The sequence below is a fragment of the Narcine bancroftii genome, chromosome 2 (assembly GCF_036971445.1).
Source record: "Narcine bancroftii isolate sNarBan1 chromosome 2, sNarBan1.hap1, whole genome shotgun sequence".
NCBI lineage: Eukaryota > Metazoa > Chordata > Chondrichthyes > Torpediniformes > Narcinidae > Narcine > Narcine bancroftii.
The window spans coordinates 280,264,960-280,285,221 of NC_091470.1; the positions used below are offsets into that span (position 1 = coordinate 280,264,960).

Here is a 20,262-nt window from a genome sequence, read left to right on the forward strand (position 1 = left end):
GTTATTTTCTATGTTCTGCTCCTGTTGCTGTGTTGCAGCTGTCACTCTCAGCTGTGGAGATCGACTCCGCAGCTGTTCCCCCCTCCCGTCAGTGTGTTTTTTTTCATGCGCATCGCGCATGTGCGAGGAGTCGCGCATGCGCAGTTGCGCACTTTTACTCGGCTCCGCGAGCCATTTTTGTAGTCCCGAACTCGGGACTTCCACTGACCTTAGGGAGCGGACTTCTCTCTCTGCGGCGGGACTCCTCGGACAGGTAAGGCCTTCACCTTCTTCTTCCGAAGTTCTTTCATCTTCTCTTCTTCCCGTTGTTTTTGACTTTTCTCTCTTCGCTGTCATTTTCTTCTCACCTTTACTTTTACTTTGTTTTAATTTTTATTCTTGTACCTTTGTGTTTTGTGCGTTTTTTTTTCAACTTTTCCGGAGAGGGCTGGAATTCCCTGACCGGCCACTACTCCATCACGTGACTCCCCCTCCAAAAAAGATTGATGAAGGGAAGGCTGTGGATGTTGTCTATTTAGACTTTAGTAAAGCTTTTGACAAAGTTCCCCACAGGAGGTTAGGAAAAAAGGTGGAGGCATTAGGTATAAATAAGGAGGTAGTGAAATGGATTCAGCAATGGTTGGATGGGAGGTGTCAGAGAGTACTGGTAGAAAATTGTTTGTCAAATGGAGGCCAGTGACTAGTGGAGTTCCTCAGGGATCGGTCCTAGGTCCACTATTGTTTGTTATATATATTAACGATCTGGAAGAAGGGGTGGTAAATTGGATAAGTAAGTTTGCAGATGATACAAAGATTGGTGATATTGTGGGCAGCGAGGAAGATTAGCTTAAAAAGAGATATAGGAAAGCTAGAGGAGTGGGCTGAGGAATGGCTGATGGAATTTAATACGGATAAGTGTGAAGTGTTTCATTTTGGAAAGGCAAATCTAAATAGGTCATATACATTGAATGGTAGACAATTGAGGAGTGCAGAGCAACAAAGTTCCTGATAAATAGTTATGATAAATAGTACCTTCAAAGTTGATACTCAGGTAGATAGAGTGGTGGAGAAGGCATTTGGAATGTTGGCCTTCATAAATCGGAGTATTGAATTCAAGAGTTGGGATGTTAAGATGAAATTGTACAAAGCATTGGTGAAGCCAAGTTTGCAATACTGTGTGCAGTTTGGTCACCGAATTATAGGAAGGATATAAACAAAATAGAGAGAGTGCAGAGAAGGTTCACGAGAATGTTGACAGGATGTCAGGGTTTGAGTTACGGAGAAAGGTTGAGCAGCCTGGGGATTTTTTCTCTGGAGCGTAGAAGATTGAGGGGGGGGGGGGGGATTTGATGGAGGTGTTCAAGATTTAAAAAGGGTCAGAGACAGTCAACGTGGATAGGCTTTTTCAATTAAGAGTGGGGGATATTCAAACCAGAAGCCATGCTTTGAGATTGCAGGGGGAAAATTATAAGGGGAACATGAGGGGAAATTTCTTCACGCAAAGGGTGGTTGGGATGTGGAATAAGCTTCCGGCAGAGGTGGTTGAAGCAAGGATGTTATTTACATTTAAGGAAAGACTGGATAATTACATGGAGGGGAGAGGATTGGAGGGGTATGGACCAGGTGCTGGTCAGTGGGAATAGGAGGGTGGGGATTTGTTCTGGCATGGACTAGTGGGGCCAAACTGGCCTGTTCTGTGCTGTATATGGTTATATGGTTATAATGTGTGGAATTCTCTGCCAAAGGGAGCATTAAATATATTATATTTATTACTTTAATATTTTAAATTAAATATATTTAAGAGACAGTGAGATATATTTTATATAGTAGGGGAAATTAGGTTTATGGCGTAAACTGGTAGGTGGAGCTGAGTCAGATCAGCCATGATCTTATTAAATGGCAGAGCAAGCTTGATAGACCAGATGGCCTACTCCTGCTTTTTACATTCTTATGTCATTTCCCAAGGTGAGATATTTTGAACAGATGTTTACTTTTGATGGTGTGTGACAATCAGCAGGATGAAATTTTTTTTGTACATTTGATCTGGTTGGGACTAACAGAGAGCACCATCTTCAAAACATCCAAGTGCATTCTATTTGAAACACTGCTGCCAATAATTATCTGAGGAGAAAATAAATAATTCATTTTAATTAGTACAAAAACAAAGCACAAACAAGAAAAAAGTGAAGAAAACTATTTACATATTTAAAAATATTTTTAGCAGGAAATCATCACCAACCAGATTCCCTGCATATTAAAACAATAGAACTAATTATCTCCAATTTAATATTCAAGTGAAATAAGTGCTGCTTTGAGGTGAACATTTCCAAGTCTGTTCAATTTGAACACTACAGGATATCAGCAGCTCAGGCCGCAGAGGCCAGTTGGGTACATGGTAACAGCAGTAGACTTTTTATTCTTTCCAATTTGTTATTTCATTTTGGTAGTTAATTGTATCCATCAAAAGAGGAACAGAGGTGGCATTTTCTATAGCCACAGGCCCAGAGGACCCCAAAACCCAACAGCAATAGAAATTCACCAAGACAAATGGTTACTTAAACAAAACTTTTAATTTTCTTTAAACATAAAACAGAATCAAATTTTAACTTATTACTATTAAATTAACTTAACCTCCTTCTAATTCTAAGTGCTTGTGTATGTAATGTGTATATGTTCAGGAAAGTTCTTTGCTTTAATAGTCCAGTCATTCACTTCTCACTTCTCCAAGTTCACCAGTATCAGGCAATTCTTATACTGCGCACAGAATTTAACATTTATGAATTTCACCAGGCTCTGGTGCTTAAAGGTAATTGGTTACCACTCAGGAAGGTTCTTGTTGGTTTCAGAGAGAGATTTGTTGCTCATTGGACACACACAAACTGATTCCCTCCGATCAGCCATGTCTTACCAAATAAACTTGCCCTATCAGGGTTTTCCAAATGATAACCTCTTCTTCTGCAGTTCACCACAGAGTTCCTTTTGTTTCCCTTATTTCAGGTGAAACACTCCAGCCAGCCATTTCCTCTTGTATGGACCACAAGGGTTTTCAATAGGCTGAACTCAGAACTCACAACCTGTCTTCAAAATGGGGTTTCAACAAGCTGCCAGTTTGTCATGACTGCAGAAACCAGTGTGTGCTATCTCACTCTCTCGCTCTCTCACTCACTCTCTCTCTCTCTCTCTCACTCTCTCTCTCTCTCTCTCTCTCTCTCTCTCTCTCTCTCTCTCTCTCTCTCTCTCTCTCTCTCTTTCTCTCTTTCTTTTTCTCTCTCTCTCTCTCAGACAAAGCCTGTTTGGTCTCCTCTCTCTTTCTCTGCTTGCAAAAACCACATGACCTTCCTAGAACAGCAAACTGCAACCAGACAGATTGCAGCACTGGGCCACAACTTCTGAGCCTGTTCATCTGTTGTTTTCAAAACAATAATCCATTACTCTACAGCGTGTCCAATTAACACCTACTTGTGAAATCTCTTGAGCTCAGGTTCTTCTATTTGTACCTGCTTATGCAAACCTTTAGCAAAGCAGTTTTTATTGTCTTTACAAAGACACTGGGCCCAGAGTGTCTGGTTTGAGCAAAGCTCATTTTAAATGAGATCTGTTTTGTGAAGTGTTTGTGTTTGTTTGTGACCTACACGACTCCCACAATCTATCTCCTCCAAAAACATATCTATAAATAATATAAAATATAATATAATCCATCACAACAGTGTAATTGAGGGAGAGAGAATCTGAACAAAGAATCATAAATGCTATCAAATAAGGGCAGTCTGAGAGTGAATACACAAAGGACCATAGAATTTACAAAATATGGAGCAGTAGGACATGCCACCAGGTCACAATGAGAAAGCTAAATTCAGAGCCAATATTACAAATGGATTGGCCATTTCTGAAACAGTTTAGGAGCTCCTTGAAGTTGTAAAATTCAATATTCTGTTCCCTTTCATCACCTTTCAATACTTTCAGCACATTCCTTATAATCTAGTCTGTGGCATTTACTGTTCAAAACACAGACTCGTGCACATTGACGAAACCAACCACAAATTGAATGGCAGCTTGTGGAGTGTGTTCAGTCCACAGGAGAGCAGCCAAGATTACCTGGCATTTCAATTCTCCATTGCACTCCCACTCAAATGTATCTTTCTATGAACCCCTCACTTCTCTAATAAGGCTTTGGGAAAAATCACTTCATCTTCCATCAGACAATGTTGCAGCCTTCAGAAGTCCAAGTCAAATTCTACAACATCAGGTAACTTGCTTTGTCTCTTTTGTAAATGGTCAATCCATTTGTGATAGTAGCTCTGTTTTCTTCTGTGGGTTAGGATAGTATGATCTGCCAGACATATTCAACAGCTCTGCAATTTGTAAATTTAGCTACTTTGTTCTCACTTTCTAACTGCCCCTGTCAACTGGATGACTTTGTTTACAGCTTAATCCTACAGATTCCCTGGTATCATCTTGTCAGTTATCTTCTCTTTATCCTCTCCATTTCTCCTCTAACTACTTGTCTACAACTTAAAACATTTTTTTCTCTCTTTTTGTCTGCGTCTTCTCTGAAATGCTGAGGTTTTCCAACATTTTCCAACAATTTCCAGTATCTGTAACTGTTTAATTTTCATTGATTGGGAATCAACTTTGTTCACTGTTGTTCCATGTGGAAGACATAATTAACAAGTTAACTTGGATGTATGGCACAGTAATAGGCCCTTCCAGACCATGACCTTTGCCACCCAAATACCCCAAATAACCTACAACCGCCAAATCTTTTGAAGATTGGAAAGAAACCAGAGCACGCAGACAAGGGGAGAGCATACAAACTCTTGACAGACAACGCTTGTGCTATCTTAGCTTTGCACTGACTGCTACACTAGCCGAGTCCTAACATTATAAATTATCCAGTTCTACAGACAATTGAAGGAGAAAATCCTAGCACCCAAGCCCTTTCTATGAGAGCTTGTGACTGATGTCAGCTGAACAGTTGGTATGAATGAACATGAATCATACTTCATTGTGGTTGGTGTGTGATTATCTATCCTGCCAAATTTTTTGCACTATCACAAAGAAGGGAAGTGTTTTAACATGTACCTGATTATTTATGTTACAATAACTGCTTCTTTTCAAATTATTTTTATATTAATGATGACATTATTGTTTATGTCTGAATCTGTATCTTGCTCACCAATCACAAAGATTATGACAGATCTGTGATCTAGCTATGTTTTTGTCTTTATTCCTCATAATTTAATATTTTTTGCTTGCAGAAGAGGCCTCTAAATTTAAATGACCATGTCTCTTCTACCCTCCCACCTATTTGTGACCTCTTAAAAAATCAGAATTTATTGTCATGAATGTGTCACGAAATTCGTTGTTTTGAGGCAACATTAGAGGTGAAAATATTTATATAAATTACATTTCTATAAAATAGTGCAAAAGGGAAGAAGCTATTTTTGTACCATTAGGTGTTCGTCTTCAGGCTCCTGTACCTCCATCCTGATGGTAGCAGTGTGAGGAGGGCATTGCCTGGGTGGTGAGTCCTTGAGGAAAGAGGCTGCTTCCTTCAGATGACCTCTTGTAGATGTCCTTTTTTTAAAAAATATTTTATTTATAATTTTTTAAACTCAGTGTCAATAATCCATAATAATAAAAGCTTCACTGTTGAGTCCAATTTCCCGCTCCCCCCCCCCCCCCATTCCCCCATCCCAATTAATACATCCAGAGACCATATAACAATTTACGGAGCGGAAACAGGCCATGTTGGCCTTTCGAGTCCGCACACCGGTTCACTGATTTTGTGCGCCCTCTTCAGCCATTGGTCCCGGTAGATCTTCATTCAATAACGATGGGCGAATTCAATGCGATGGTGACAATAAATGGATAAATACTCGAACCAATTTAAATTAAATAGGTCAACTTGGCAGAACTGATAAGAACAGAAAATAAAAGGAATATTAAATCAGTCTATTTGCAGATGATGTCACAAAATTAAATAGACAATTACTCTAAAAAGAAAAATGACAACAATAAATTAGCCCTTGTCCCTTCTTCCTGTAGCATTTTACAGGTCCCTTTAACTTTCTGATTAATTAGGGAGTTAAGGACCAAAAAAAACAATTACATGTAAAAAATTCCTACAAAAAAGTAAAAACAAACTCAAAGAAACCCCACTACTGGCCTCCAGGACTTTGAATTTTTGTGACTCAACTTGATTAAGATGGTTCCCCCCCCACCCCCCCAGGAGAGGGTAGGTGGGAACGAACAGAGCACAAGGAACCACACTATATCTTTGCACCTATATGATGCAGATATGGTTGCCAAATTTTAAGGAAGGTGTCATATTTCTTCCTTAAATTGTAGGTAATTTCTCCAGGAAAACACAGCTCTGCATTTCCATATTCCAGCGCGCAATGTCTAGATGAGAGTCTGACTTCCAAGTAACCCTTATGCATTTCCTGGCCACCACCAAAGCAATCAACACAAATTGGATTGGAAATTTAGACAGCTCATATCCATGATGTTTCCCAACAGGAACAACTCTGAGTCCAGTGGAAATTCTTCATATATAATTTTTGTTTCTGGGAATTGGCCTAGCTCTATACATAAGGGCTTTGGAGCATAACTAGGTTGAGTGCACAAAGGTTCCTGTCTCTATGCCTCACCTAAAACATTGCTCTGAAATTTCTGGCTTAGCCTTGTTCAATTTCTGCGGCGTATAGTACAACTGACAGAAAATTATACTGTATCAACCTATATCGAGTATTAATAATTGAGGTCATGCTGTCACAACACAGTTTGGACCAGCACCTTTCATCATTTGTTATACCCAAGTCTAACTCCCACCTTTGCCTAGACTTATGAAAACCTGGCTTCAGGCTTTCCATTTATAGTAAGAAATACATTGCCGCAATAAAATTAAGCATGTTTCTCTTTCGAATCAGGGCCTTCATGCCACTGTGAACTAGTCGGACCATAACTGGACCTAATTTTTCTCTTAAAAATAACAATTGAAAATAGCAAAAGAATGTTCTGCTTTACAAATCATATTTATTTTTAAGTTGTTCAAATGACATAAGCTGCCCTCACTCGTAACAGTCCTCGATACATCTGATCCCTTTCTGGCACTAGGTATTCAGGATCTTGTTATCTATTGTCTATGGGATTAGCCATTCTGAGTCAGGGTGTTTTTGACTACAATCCCACTTTAAATCCAATGCATTGAATAATCTTGTTCCACGCATAAAGAGTATGTTTTAATAAGGGGGGTGTATTTGTCACCAGATAACAATTTAGAGTCCCATTTATAAATAAATTCTTCTGCTATCTTCTCACCTATCATGTGCAGACCAATTTGTGCCCAGGATGGTGTACCTCCTCCCTCAAAGAGTCAAATGATATACCTCGACTGTGCTGCCCAATAATATTTCTTAAAGTCTAGTTATCTTAGTTTTCCAGGACTGTAATCCCAGGTTAATTTCTGCATGGAGACCCTGGCCACTCTCCTATTCCAAATGAACCTACACATTGAACCTGTGAATTAATATTCTGAAAGAATCTCCAGGATAATGCCATGGGAAAAGTCTGGAAGAGCTACTGAAGCCTTGGCAACACGTTCATCTTGATACAGTTGACCCTGTTTAGGTCCTCCTCAATTTTTTTGAGCAAGGGGGTATAATTTAGATTTTGCAGATTTGCAGATTATTGCCCAACCTGATTCCCAGATACTTGATCCCCTTTGGTGGCCACTTCAGTTGACTGTTTTCTTTAAATTGCCTATCGTCCCCTTTTGTAAGTGGCATAATTTCACTCGTCCCAATTAATCTTGTATCTAGAGACTTTTCCATAATGCTCCAGAGTAGAGTGAAGCTTGGTCAGCAAACTTGCAGGGTCTGTCAGATATATCAGCATATCATCAGCATTTGTGTTCTTCCCAGCCCACTCTGAACCTTTGATGTCCAGATCTCATTGTATGGCTTCAGCCAATGGTTTTATAGCCAAAATGAATAGACCCCCATCGACTAGATCTTAATAATGTGAAGGCTGGAGATATTTGCCCATTGGTCACAACTTTACCCTTGGGTGCATGGTACAGCCTTGATCCAATTTATAAAAGTTGGCTCTAGCCTTAATTTCTCCATTACCTTAAATAGGAAGTCCCACTCTAGCTTATCAAATGCCTTCTCAGCATCTAGGGTCACGGCTACACTTGGGTCATCCCTTAACTATACTAGATGTATGATGCTCAGCAGTCTGCTTATGTTATCTGCAGCCTGCCTCTTTTGCACAAAGCCCACTTGGTTTACATTTGTTCACCGATCTATTTGCCAGAGTGTTCACGAGTATCTTATAGTCTGTATTCAGCATTGAAATAGGTCTATAAGAGGACATTTTCAATGGGTCCCTATCTTTTTTAAGAATCACCTTAATAATTGCCATTGAGAAAGACATAGAGGATTGTCAGGGGACAAGGGCATATGCAATGATTCTTCCATATTCTGGGAGGTAATTCAGGCTTGGAAGGCATTGTTCATCTGGGAATAAAACTTTGCTGTCTCCTAGTGCACTGGATTTGATTTACTCAATTGATCTACTTTTTTTTTTCAATTCCAGCACCTCTGATGCTTTACTTTTACCTCAGCTCTCCTTTGAAGAAATGTATAAAATATATTCTCAATTTTTGGTGGCTGGAATCCTGTTGGAATAAAAATCAGTTTAAAGATACCATTTTCAATATAAGTTGTGGTGTAGTGGCAGTTAATTTCATTACAAAGGAATTCATTAAATCAGAGTTTAAAAAGAATTTGAAGCTCGGTTCTGGAGCCTGAAACCTTGTGGTCCCAATCCACTTCCTAGTGAAGTAAATAACTCGAGAGGCTGAGACAGAGTCACTGATTTACAAGCTTTTATTCACAGTGGACCGGGACCTCATCCTGTGCCATGACCCAGGCTTTACACAAGGTCATAAGAGGGAGGGGCCACAGGTACAGTCATATAATTGGGCAGAACCCAGGTAATCAGGAATACAGCAGTTCAACCGTTCATCATATTCACCCTTTGATTTCTTTTTATTATTCGGTGGGGTGACATGGGGCACAAAGTCTTACATGTTAAGCCGGTCTGGTGGCTTGATCTCTGTACTGACCAGCAGAGCGTTGATTGTTGGGTTGTAGATGGGCTGCTGTCTCGTCCCAGACCTCCAGTGCTGTGGCGACCTGCTGGGGGAATGGCGGCTCAGCCAGAGTGTCTGGGGTGGGGGGAGGGTGCAACAGTATGTATTGTGTGTCTGTGGAAGGGGGGAGTGATTCTTGGTGGGTATGCTCCTCAGGGGCAGGGGGGCCCGTATGCATGAGGCCTTGGATGGAAACTGTTTCCTAGCACTCATCATATGCATATTGGGGGTTTGCATGGAGGAGCTGAACCCTTTTGACCAGAGGGTCGTTTGTATGGCCCCTCACATGTTTTTGTAGCAGTTCTGGTCCTGGAGACATCAGCCAGGAGGGTAGTGTGATCCCTGATGCGGACTTCCTGGGAAAGGATAAAATTCTTTGTGAGGGGTAGCATTAGTGGCAGTACGTAGCAGAAATTGAGTGGTGTGGAGCAGCTCTGGAAGGACCTCCTGCCAGAGAGAGAGACAGGCAGTCCCCTGGACTTTAGGCCAAGGAGGATGGCCTTCCACATGGTGCCATTCTCTCTCTCTCTCTACCTGACCATTCCCCCAGGGGTTATAACTTGTGGTCCTGCTGGTGGCAATACCCAATACATTGTGGATGTATGACGGGTACTCGAATAGGGAGAACAGGTAGCGTGGGACCCCAATGACTGTGATGGTGGTCACGTCAGGGCAAGGGGAACCGTGAATACTCGTTGATAACCGTGAGGAAGTATATATTGCAGTTGGTGAAGTCCATGCTCAGGTGCTGAAAGTGGCATGTGGATTTTATCACGTGTGCCCTGTCCAGTTGGTAGAAGTGGGGCTTGCACTCTGCACAGACCCTGCAGTCCCTGGTCATGTCTCTGACATCCCCAATGGAGTATGGCATATTCTGAGATTTTATAAAGTGAAAAAAATCTCATGACACCGGGATGGCAGAGGTCGTTGTGGAGGGCTTTGAGGCGATCCACCTGTGCGCTGACACATGTCCCTCATGACAGGGCATCTGAAGGCTCATTGAGCTTCCCCAGTTGGTACAGGATGTCATAATTGTAGGTGGAGAGCTTGATCCTCAACCTCAAAATGTTATTGTTCTTTATCTTACCCCACTGTTTATTATTGAACACAAATGTCAGACTTCAGGGGGGTGCGGGAGAAAACGGCAATGGAATGGCCTGCCTATTAAGGATGGCAGTCAGGGCGAAATCAGATGCATCGCTCCCTACCTGGAAAGGGGCAGATTCATCCACCACATACTTTGTGGCTTTCGCAATGTCCTCCTTTATGCGGCAGAAGGCTGCCTGTGTTTCGTTTGTAAGGGGGAAGGAAGTGAACCTAATAAGGGAGCAGGCTTTATCTACATAATTTGGAACCCACTGGGCATAATAATAAAAGAACCCCAGACACCTTTTCAGGGTCTTGAGGCTGTAAGGAAGGGGGAGGTCCAGCAGAGGTCGCATGCCAAGGATCACCAGTGGGGTAGTGCGGAGAACACAACCTATCCTTATTGTAGTCAGATTCAGGTGTCTGCGGTAGTGAGGAATTTCTGGAGGTTCACGTCATGACCTTGCAGTTTCACGTCATGGTCTTGCAGCAGATCATGAAGTTTTATCCAGATATAGGAAGGTGGCAAGCAGGTCGTTTTGGTTTACCATCCGATCCATCTCTCGTTGGAAGACAGAAACACCATTGGTGTTGAGGAAGTGGTAGAGGCGACCGTCTGCTGGTGATCCTCATGGCAGATGGAGAGTTGGTGGTTGGCGGATTTCAGGTGATACTGGGCAATTTGGTTGATCATATCTGCAATGTGGGAGGTGGGGTAGCATTTAGCGGTTAATGGTTTGACTATAGTCGATCACCATTCTGCATTTACTCCCACACTTGACCACCACTACATGAGCTCTCCAGACGACTTTGTAGGTGACCAGATTTGCCTCAAGGGAGTAACGTTGGACAGTGTCAGGATGAATTAAGCTCTTGGTGCTCCCGCTATCAAAAAGGCATTTAGTCACTTGGTGATTGATAGAGGTGTCCATCATGGAGTTGGTGAGGGTTGTTCTGGTCCAGCACCACTGAGGCCAGGGTCAGCCTATGGTCCAACCTGCACTGACACGCTGTCTGGAGACATGATGGTGGCACTCACGTGGAGATGTAGGTCTCCCCAAAAGATGGCAGTATTCAAGATGGCAGCTCCCATGTCGCGTCGTGGTCATCTCTGGAGGATGCCAGAGCTCAAGATGGTGGCTGGCAAGCTGCGTATGGAGCGGCACTGGGGCTGGAGGTCTATGATCGGCATACTCTTGCGTAGTTGCCCTTCTTCCTTCATTTGGAATATGTTACATCTCTTGTGGGCAGCATTTTTTGGGGCATTTTGCCTGGCTGCAAAAGTAGTATTTCAGGTGCTCCTGGGAGATAGCGGCTGTGGCGGGTTCATTAATCAGGCGCAGTAGTGGACCAATGGCCTGTAGACCCATGTCCCAGGATGGTGACCCCTGTGTGGGCTTGTTTGCTGAGTACACTTCCACATTGCCGAGGGCCATCTCCAGCAATTTTGCAAGATCGATTCCCCCTTTTAAGTCTAACTTACTCTGCTCAAGTAACTTTTGATGCATGTAGCCAGACCTAATGCCTACAACATAGGTGTCCTAGATCATGTCTTGTGTGCTTTGGGCAGCCGATACTGCCTGGAAGTTGTACGCCCATGCAAGTCCCCGCAGCACCAAAAGGAACTCATCACCCGATTTGCCCATTCGCTGTCTGCGAGTGGCCAGCATGTGCGTGGTGTATACTTTGTTAACTTTCTCCCTGTATTGTCCCTTGAGTATATCCATTGCTTCCACGTACATGGTGGTATCCCTGATCATTGCGAACACTCGGGGTCCTACCTGGTAGAAGAGAAGATGGAATCTGTGCATCATCGGTGGCCATGATGCCGGATGAGTTTTGTAGGAAGACCTCGAAACAGCGTGACCAGAGTTCAAAGTGTCTGAGGCATCAGGCATCAGGTGACTGTGGATTGATCTCCAGCTTGTCGAGTCTCAGGAGTTGGTTAGTTACTGGCGATGAAAACAAAAAAAAATGTAATAAAATTAGTGTGCTGTATATCACTCGAGAGGCTGAGACAGAGTCAATGATTTACAGGCTTTTATTCACAATAGACAGGGACTTCATCCTGTGCCTTGACCAAGGCTTTCTCAGGAAAGGTCAAGGTGTTAGAGGCTTTGTACAAGGTCAAAAGAGGAAGGGGCCACAGGTACAGACACAGAACGGGGCGGAACTAGATAATCAGGAATACAGTATTTCATCACAACACGTTCGTCTAAATTCCTGTTCTTTGGCAATTTAATATGCTTTAGAGTGCTCTGTGTATAATCATTCTGCATAGGAGGCAGTAACTAAGTGGTGTTAATAGAAAAGTTTGCCAACTACTGTCCAAGTATTAACAGTCCTGTTGAAGACAACATTTTGATTTGTAATTCAACACTTTTATTTGTGAACAGTTTTTTGCTTTGTGCTTGGAAATTATAAAGAAGCTTAGAACAAGTGGGAGGAATGTATTTCTAAAAATTACAATGTAATTTTGTGTCTTGATTTGTTTGAGCACAACAGAAGAAGGACTTGTGCAAATGTTGATGTGTGGCACTGCATTTGCTATAAATGTCACATCTACCTTCTGGAATAGCGATGCCCTCATGGAGTAGGTGGAATCAGAGGGTGATGGCGAAGATTTGCTTTTCTGATTGTGACTAGTGGTGTATCAGTATGTTTAGAGCTGTGACCCTTGACATTTGTGATATGTATTAAGAACTTGGATATGAATGTAAGAAGTATGATTAGTACATTTGCAGTTGACAAAAAAATCTGATAGTGAATAGGTCATCGATATGGGTCATACTGATCAGCTGGAGAGTGAGCGGAGCAATGGCAAATAATTTATTTAGGGAGAGGGTAAATAGGACTAACATAAATAAGTACACATTGTACTGAGTGGATTGAAAAACTTGTTTCTGTGCAGTACAACTCCATGTTTCAATAACTGCATGACAAAGTGATTTATTTTGGTCAAATGGTTCCAATATTTTCTGAAAAATATATCTAATGTTTCTAAAATGTCATAACATAACTAAAGTTGTTGATATAATTATTAGCGGCAAAAGTGTCAGAAAGTGAGGCGGAACATTTTCATCATTGATTTGATGTAAAGAAATGAGATTTGTTGAGTTACATTGAATCAGAACTCTCAATAGTGAGTGCATAGAAATAAAATTCCATTAGAGATAGATCTGTCAGGACAGCTAGCTTTCCAGGTCTGCTAACGTTTGTTTCTAAACACCAAACAGCATGTTTTGTCAGGAATGCACTATGTAAGAATATCAAACTTTACCATTTTTCAGTTGCACTTCACAACTAATTCCTATCTATCTCTCACAGACATTTACACCTTCAGGATTTCGAATAGGAATGAAGTTGGAGGCAGTTGACAGAAAAAATCCCTCACTGATTTGTGTCGCAACAGTAACAGATATAATAGACAATCGTTTTTTGGTGCATTTTGATGACTGGGATGACACATACGATTACTGGTGAGAAATCTTGGTAATGTATTTAAATAAACTCATTAAGAAATTCTGGTAGTTTTGGATCACTCGAAAAATGCCTCTTTCACCTGGTTAAAGGTGATAGACTATGTGACCAGAAGACATAGGAGCAGAAATAGGTTATTCAGCCCACTGAGTCAGACCCACTATTTAATCATGAGCTGATCCATTTTCCCACTCAGCCCCACTGTCCAGCCTTCTCCACATAATCTTTGATCTCCTGGCTAATCACAAAACTATCGATCTCTCCCTTAAATACACCCAATGACCTGGCCTCCACAACCGCCGGTGCCATCAAATTCCACAGATTCTTAACCCTCTGGCTGGAGAAATTCCTACACAGCTCTGTTCTAAATGGACATCCTTTAATCCTGAAATTGTGCCCTCTTGTCCTGGACTCTCCCACCACAGAAAACAACCTTTCCATATCTACTCTATCTATACCTATCAACATTTGTAAAATTCCATTGAGATCTTCATGTGTTCTAAATTGCAACAAGTACAGGACAAGAGCTGTCAAACCATCCTCATATGATAACCCTTTTATACCTGGAATCATCCTAGTGAACCTCCTTTTAATCCTCTCCAACGTCAGCACATCCTTTCTTTAATGATGACCCCAAAACTGCTCACAATACTGCAAGTGAGGTCTCACCAGTGCCTTAGAATGCCTCAACATCATTTCCATGCTCTTATATTCTATTCCTCTTGAAATAAATGCCAGCATTGCATTTGCCTTCTTCACTATCATCTCAACCTGCTAGTTTACCTTCAGGCTATCCTGCATGATGACTCCCAGGTTGCTTTGCATCTGGGTATTTTCAGTTTTTTCCACACTTAAAAACTGTATGACTGTACATTTTCCAACATTATATTTCATTCGCCATTTCTCTGTCTATTCTCCTAATCTGTCTAAATCCTTCTGCAGCCTTCTTGTTTCCTTTATACTACCTGCTCCTCCACATACCTTCTTATCATCTGCAAACTTGGCGACAAAGCCATTCATTACATAATCCAAATCATTAATATACAACATAAAAAGAAGCAGCTCCAACACTGACCCCTGTGAAACACCACGAGCAACTGGCAGTCAATCAGAATATGATCCTTGTATTCTAACTCTCTACTTTCTGGCAATCAGCCAATGCTCTACCCACACTATATTTCCTATTGTACCATGGGCTCTAATCTTGTTAAGAAGCATCATGTACAGCAACTTGTCAAATGCCTTTAATGCCTTTTGGAATCCAAATACAAAACATCCACTGTTATCCAGCCAACTTGTTACCTCCTGAAAGAATTCCAATCAGTTTGTCAGGCAAGATTTTACCTGAAGGAAACCATGCTGGGTTTGGCCTATCCTGTCTTGTGTCTCCAAGTACTCTGTAACCTCATTCTTTACAACCTCATCCAACATCTTCTCAACCATTGGCATAAGGCTAACCAGGCTATAATTTCCTTTCTGCTGCCTCCCCTTTTCTTAAATAGTGGGGTGACATTTATGATTTTCCTGTGCTCCAGGACCATGACAGAATCTACTGATTCCTGAAAGTTTATTACCAATGCTTCCACAATCTCTACTGCCACTTCTTTCAGGATCCAATGGTGCAATCCATCTGGTTCGAGAGACTTATTCGCGATTAGAGCATTCAGCTTTCTGAGCTCTCTCTCTTGAAATAGCAACTGCCCTCACTTTCCTTGCATGATATCCTTTGAAATCTGGCACACTGCTAGACTAATGCAAAATACTCATTTATTTCCTCTGCCATCTCCTTGTCTCCCACTATTATTTCTCCAGCATCATTTTGTCTAGTGTTCCTATACCTACTCTCACCTCTCATATTTTTTATATACTTGTTTTTTGTATCTTCTTTGGTATTATTTGCTAGCCTACTTTCATACTTTATCTTTTCCTTCCATATGAGTTTTTAGTTTCCTTCTGCAAGTTTTAAAACACTTCCCAATCCTCTATCGTCCCATAAATCTTTGCTTCCTTGTTTTCCCTCTCTTTTGCTTTCATGTTGGCTTTGACTTCCCTTATAAGCCACACTGGTGAAACATTTTTCCATTTGAATATTTCCTCTTTTTTTTAAATTTTTTTATTTTTCACACCATAAATCACATTAACCATGGTACACACTTTTTCCTTTTCATACATATACAGTGCCATTTTTCCCCCCCTCCCTCCTCCCAACCCACCCTCCCCACCGCCCCCCCCCCGTCCATTTAAGGTATACAATCTAGGATACATTTAACCAGTCAGACAATGTTGTCACTCAACAAAAATACACCAGAAATTCTACTGAGTCCATTCTTTTCATTTCCTTCTCCTTCCATCAACTTAGGTAATGATTGTCCCCAGTAGGTTTTCGCTATTGTATTTAATGTAAGGCTCCCATATTTGTTCGAATATTTCAATATTATTTCTTAAACTATATGTTATTTTTTCTAATGGAATACATTTATTCATTTCTATATACCATTGTTGTATTTTCAAATTATCTTCCGATTTCCAGGTTGACATAATACATTTTTTTGCTACGGCTAGAGCTATCTTAACAAATCTTTTTTGTGCACCATCCAAATCAATTCCAAATTCTTTGTTTTCTATGTTTCTTTTTTTTTCTTTGGCTTGGCTTCGCGGACGAAGATTTATGAAGGGGGTAAAAAGACCACGTCAGCTGCAGGCACGTTTGTGGCTGACAAGTCCGATGCGGGACAGGCAGACACGGTTGCAGCGGTTGCAGGGGAAAATTGGTGGGTTGGGGTTGGGTGTTGGGAGGAAGATCTCTGGATTTTTTGGTATATTGTTTTCTGTAATTTTATTTAATATCTGGTTTAGATCTTCCCAAAATTTTTCTACTTTCTCACATGTCCAGATTGCATGAATTGTTGTTCCCATTTCTTTTTTACATCGAAAACATCTATCAGATACTGTTGGGTCCCATTTATTTAACTTTTGAGGTGCAATGTATAGCCTGTGTATCCAGTTATATTGTATCATACGTAACCTCGTATTTATTGTATTTCTCATCGTTCCAGAACATAACTTCTCCCGTGTTTCCTATTTTTTCTTTATATTTAAATCTTGTTCCCATTTTTGTTTAGTTTTACCATTTGTTTCCTCATTCTCCTTTTCTTGCAGTTTAATATACATATTTGTTATAAATCTTTTGATTATCATTGTATCTGTAATCACATATTCAAAGTTACTTGCCTCTGGCAAACTCAAACTGCTTCCTAATTTATCCTTCAAGTAGGATCTCAATTGGTAATATGCCAGCGCTGTATCTTGAGTTATATTGTACTTATCTTTCATTTGTTCAAAGGATAAGAATCTATTTCCTGAAAAACAATTTTCTATTCTTTTAATCCCTTTTTTTCCCATTCTCTAAAGGAAAGGTTATCTATTGTAAAAGGGAGTAACTTGTGTTACTCAAGTTAACCAAGTGTGTACCATGGTTAATGTGATTTATGATAATTGATAATTTGTTTTATTTCTTTCTACATGAATCTTCTTCCAAATATTGAGGAGATGATGTAATACTGGAGAACTTCTATGTTGTACCAATTTTTCATCCCATTTATATAATATGTGTTCAGGTATCTTTTCCCCTATTTTATCTAATTCTAATCTCGTCCAATCTGGCTTTTCCCTTGTTTGATAAAAATCTGATAGGTATCTTAATTGTGCGGCTCTATAATAATTTTTAAAGTTTGGCAGTTGTAAGCCTCCTTGTTTATACCATTCTGTTAATTTATCTAGTGCTATCCTCGGTTCCCCCCGTCTCCATAAAAATTTCCTTATTATTTTCTTTAACTCCTTGAAGAATTTCTCTGTCAGTTGTATTGGCAATGCCTGAAATAAGTATAATATCCTTGGAAAAATGTTCATTTTAATACAGTTTTTCCTTCCTATTAGTGTTAGTGGTAAATCTTTCCAATGCTCTAAATCGTCCTGTAATTTTTTCATTAGTGGATAATAATTGAGTTTATATAGTTGGCCGAGATTTTTGTTTACTTGTACACCTAGGTATCTTATTGCTTGCATTTGCCATCTAAATGGTGATTCCTTCTTAAATTTTGAGAAATCCGCATTATTCATAGGCATTGCTTCACTTTTATTTACGTTTATCTTGTAACCCGACACTTCTCCATATTCCTTCAATTTCTTATATAATTATTTTATTGATAGTTCTGGTTCTGTTAAGTACACTATTACATCATCCGCAAATAAACTGATTTTATATTTCTTGTCTTTTGTTTTTATTCCTTTTATATTATTATCTATTCTTATCAGTTCTGCTAGTGGTTCTATAGCTAACGCAAACAATAAAGGTGATAGTGGGCATCCCTGCCGTGTTGACCTGCTTAAGTTAAATTGCTTTGATACATGTCCATTTACTGTCACTTTCGCTAATGGTCCCTTATATAATGCTTTAATCCAATTAATATACTTCTCCGGTAAACTGAATTTTTGCAATACTTTGAACAAATAATTCCATTCTACTCTGTCAAAGGCCTTCTCTGCGTCTAAAGCAACTGCTACTGTAGGTGCTTTATTTCCTTCTACTGCATGAATTAAGTTAATAAATTTACAAATATTGTCTGTTGTGCGTCTTTTTTTGATAAATCCAGTTTGGTCTAAATTTACCATTTTCGGTACATGCTCTGCTAATCTGTTTGCTAATAGTTTAGCTATTATCTTATAATCTGTGTTAAGTAAAGATATTAGTCTATATGACGCTGGTGAGAGTGGATCTTTCCCTTGCTTTTGTATTACTGTAATTATTGCTGTTTTACATGAATCTGGTAAGCTTTGTGTTTCATCAATCTGGTTGATTACTTCCAGGAGGGGCAGAATTAATAAGTCTTTAAATGTTTTGTAGAATTCTATTGGGAATCCATCCTCTCCTGGTGTCTTATTATTTGGTAATTTTTTTATTATCTCTTGTATTTCTACTATTCCAAATGGCTCTGTTAATTTATTTTGTTCCTCTATTTGTAGTTTTGGTAGTTCAATTTTAGTCAGAAATTCATCTATTTTCCCTTCTTTCCCTTCATTTTCAGTTCGGTATAATTGTTCATAGAATTCTCTAAAGTTTTCCTTAATTTCTTTTCGATTATATATAATTTGTTTGTCTTTTTTCCTTGATGCCAATACCATTTTCTTAGCTTGTTCTGTCTTAAGCTGCCATGCTAGGATTTTGTGCGTTTTTTCACCTAGTTCATAATATTTCTGTTTTGTCTTCATTATATTTTTCTCCACCTTATATGTTTGTAGTGTTTCATATTTTATTTTTTTATCTGCCAATTCTCTTCTTTTAGTAATATCTTCCTTCATTACTAATTCTTTTTCTATATTTACTATTTCCCTTTCCAACTGCTCTGTTTCCTGATTATAGTCCTTCTTCATCTTGGTTACATAACTTATTATTTGCCCTCTAATGAATGCTTTCATTGCATCCCATAGTATAAACTTATCTTCCACTGATTCCGTATTTATTTCAAAATACACTTTAATTTGTTTTTCAATAAATTCTCTAAAATCCTGCCTTTTAAGCAACATGGGGTTTAATCTCCATCTATACATTCTTGGAGGGATGTCCTCTAACTTTACTGTCAATATTAAGGGTGAATGGTCCGATAGTATTCTAGCTTTATATTCTGTTTTTTTTACTCTATCTTGCATACGAGCTGATAACAAAAATAGGTCTATTCTTGAGTATGTTTTATGTCTAGCTAAGTAATATGAATATTCCTTTTCCTTTGGGTGTTGTTTCCTCCATATATCCAAAAGTTGCATTTCTTCCATCGATTTAATTATAAATTTGGTTACTTTGTTCTTTCTGTTAATTTTTTTCCCAGTTTTGTCCATATTTGAATCCAAATTCAGGTTGAAATCCCCTCCTATTAATATGTTCCCTTGCGTATCTGCTATCTTCAAAAATATATCTTGCATGAACTTTTGATCTTCTTCGTTAGGTGAATATACATTGAGTAGATTCCAAAACTGAATATATCTGACATTTTATCATTACATATCTCCCTGCTGGATCTATTATTTCCTCTTCTATTTTAAATGGCACATTTTTACTAATTAATATAGCTACTCCTCTTGCTTTTGAATTATACGATGCTGCTGTTACATGTCCTACCCAATCTCTCTTTAATTTCTTATGTTCCAATTCAGTTAAATGTGTTTCTTGCACAAATGCTATATCAATTTTTTCTTTTTTCAGTAAATTTAGCAGTTTCTTCCTTTTAATTTGGTTATGTATTCCATTAATATTTAAAGTCATATAGTTCAACGTAGCCATTTTATACTTTGTTTATCTTCCCTTTCCGTTTCTCCATCATTACTTTTCCTTCTTATCCATTTCTGTTTTCTTGTTTTGAATCCTTTATAAGACAACATTCCTAAAACATCAAACATTTTCCTTATTCTCCTATTTAAAACTTCTTTAGCCCCAATCTCCCCTTCCCCTCCTGAGTTGTGCTTTATCCCTTGTCGGACAACCACATCTCCCCTCTCCATTTGGA

General features: G+C 39.5%; 1 protein-coding gene and 1 long non-coding RNA gene across 17 annotated transcripts in view; one reads left to right on the forward strand and one right to left on the reverse strand.

The window, feature by feature from the left end:
* LOC138755330 (lethal(3)malignant brain tumor-like protein 4) overlaps positions 1–20,262 on the forward strand; it is a 291,580-nt gene that overhangs the window by 119,192 nt on the left and 152,126 nt on the right. For all 13 annotated transcript variants that reach the window (XR_011352200.1, XR_011352201.1, XM_069921114.1 and 10 more), the window contains one exon: positions 13,553–13,704. Coding sequence is in view for 11 of the 13 variants with exons in the window: in XM_069921114.1 (XP_069777215.1) it covers positions 13,553–13,704 (152 nt within the window). In the remaining 2 variants the exon portion in view is untranslated. The remainder of the gene's footprint in view (positions 1–13,552; positions 13,705–20,262) is intronic.
* Positions 1–20,262, reverse strand: part of LOC138755332 (uncharacterized) — a 121,752-nt gene that overhangs the window by 84,734 nt on the left and 16,756 nt on the right. For 3 of the 4 annotated variants that reach the window (XR_011352202.1, XR_011352203.1, XR_011352204.1), the window contains 2 exons: positions 12,007–12,177; positions 5,430–5,556 (listed from right to left, as the gene is read on the reverse strand). This is a non-coding gene — a long non-coding RNA (uncharacterized lncRNA). Of the gene's footprint in view, positions 1–1,950; positions 2,101–5,429; positions 5,557–12,006; positions 12,178–20,262 lie in introns of those variants that run through there. The other variant, XR_011352205.1, reaches the window with a different exon arrangement.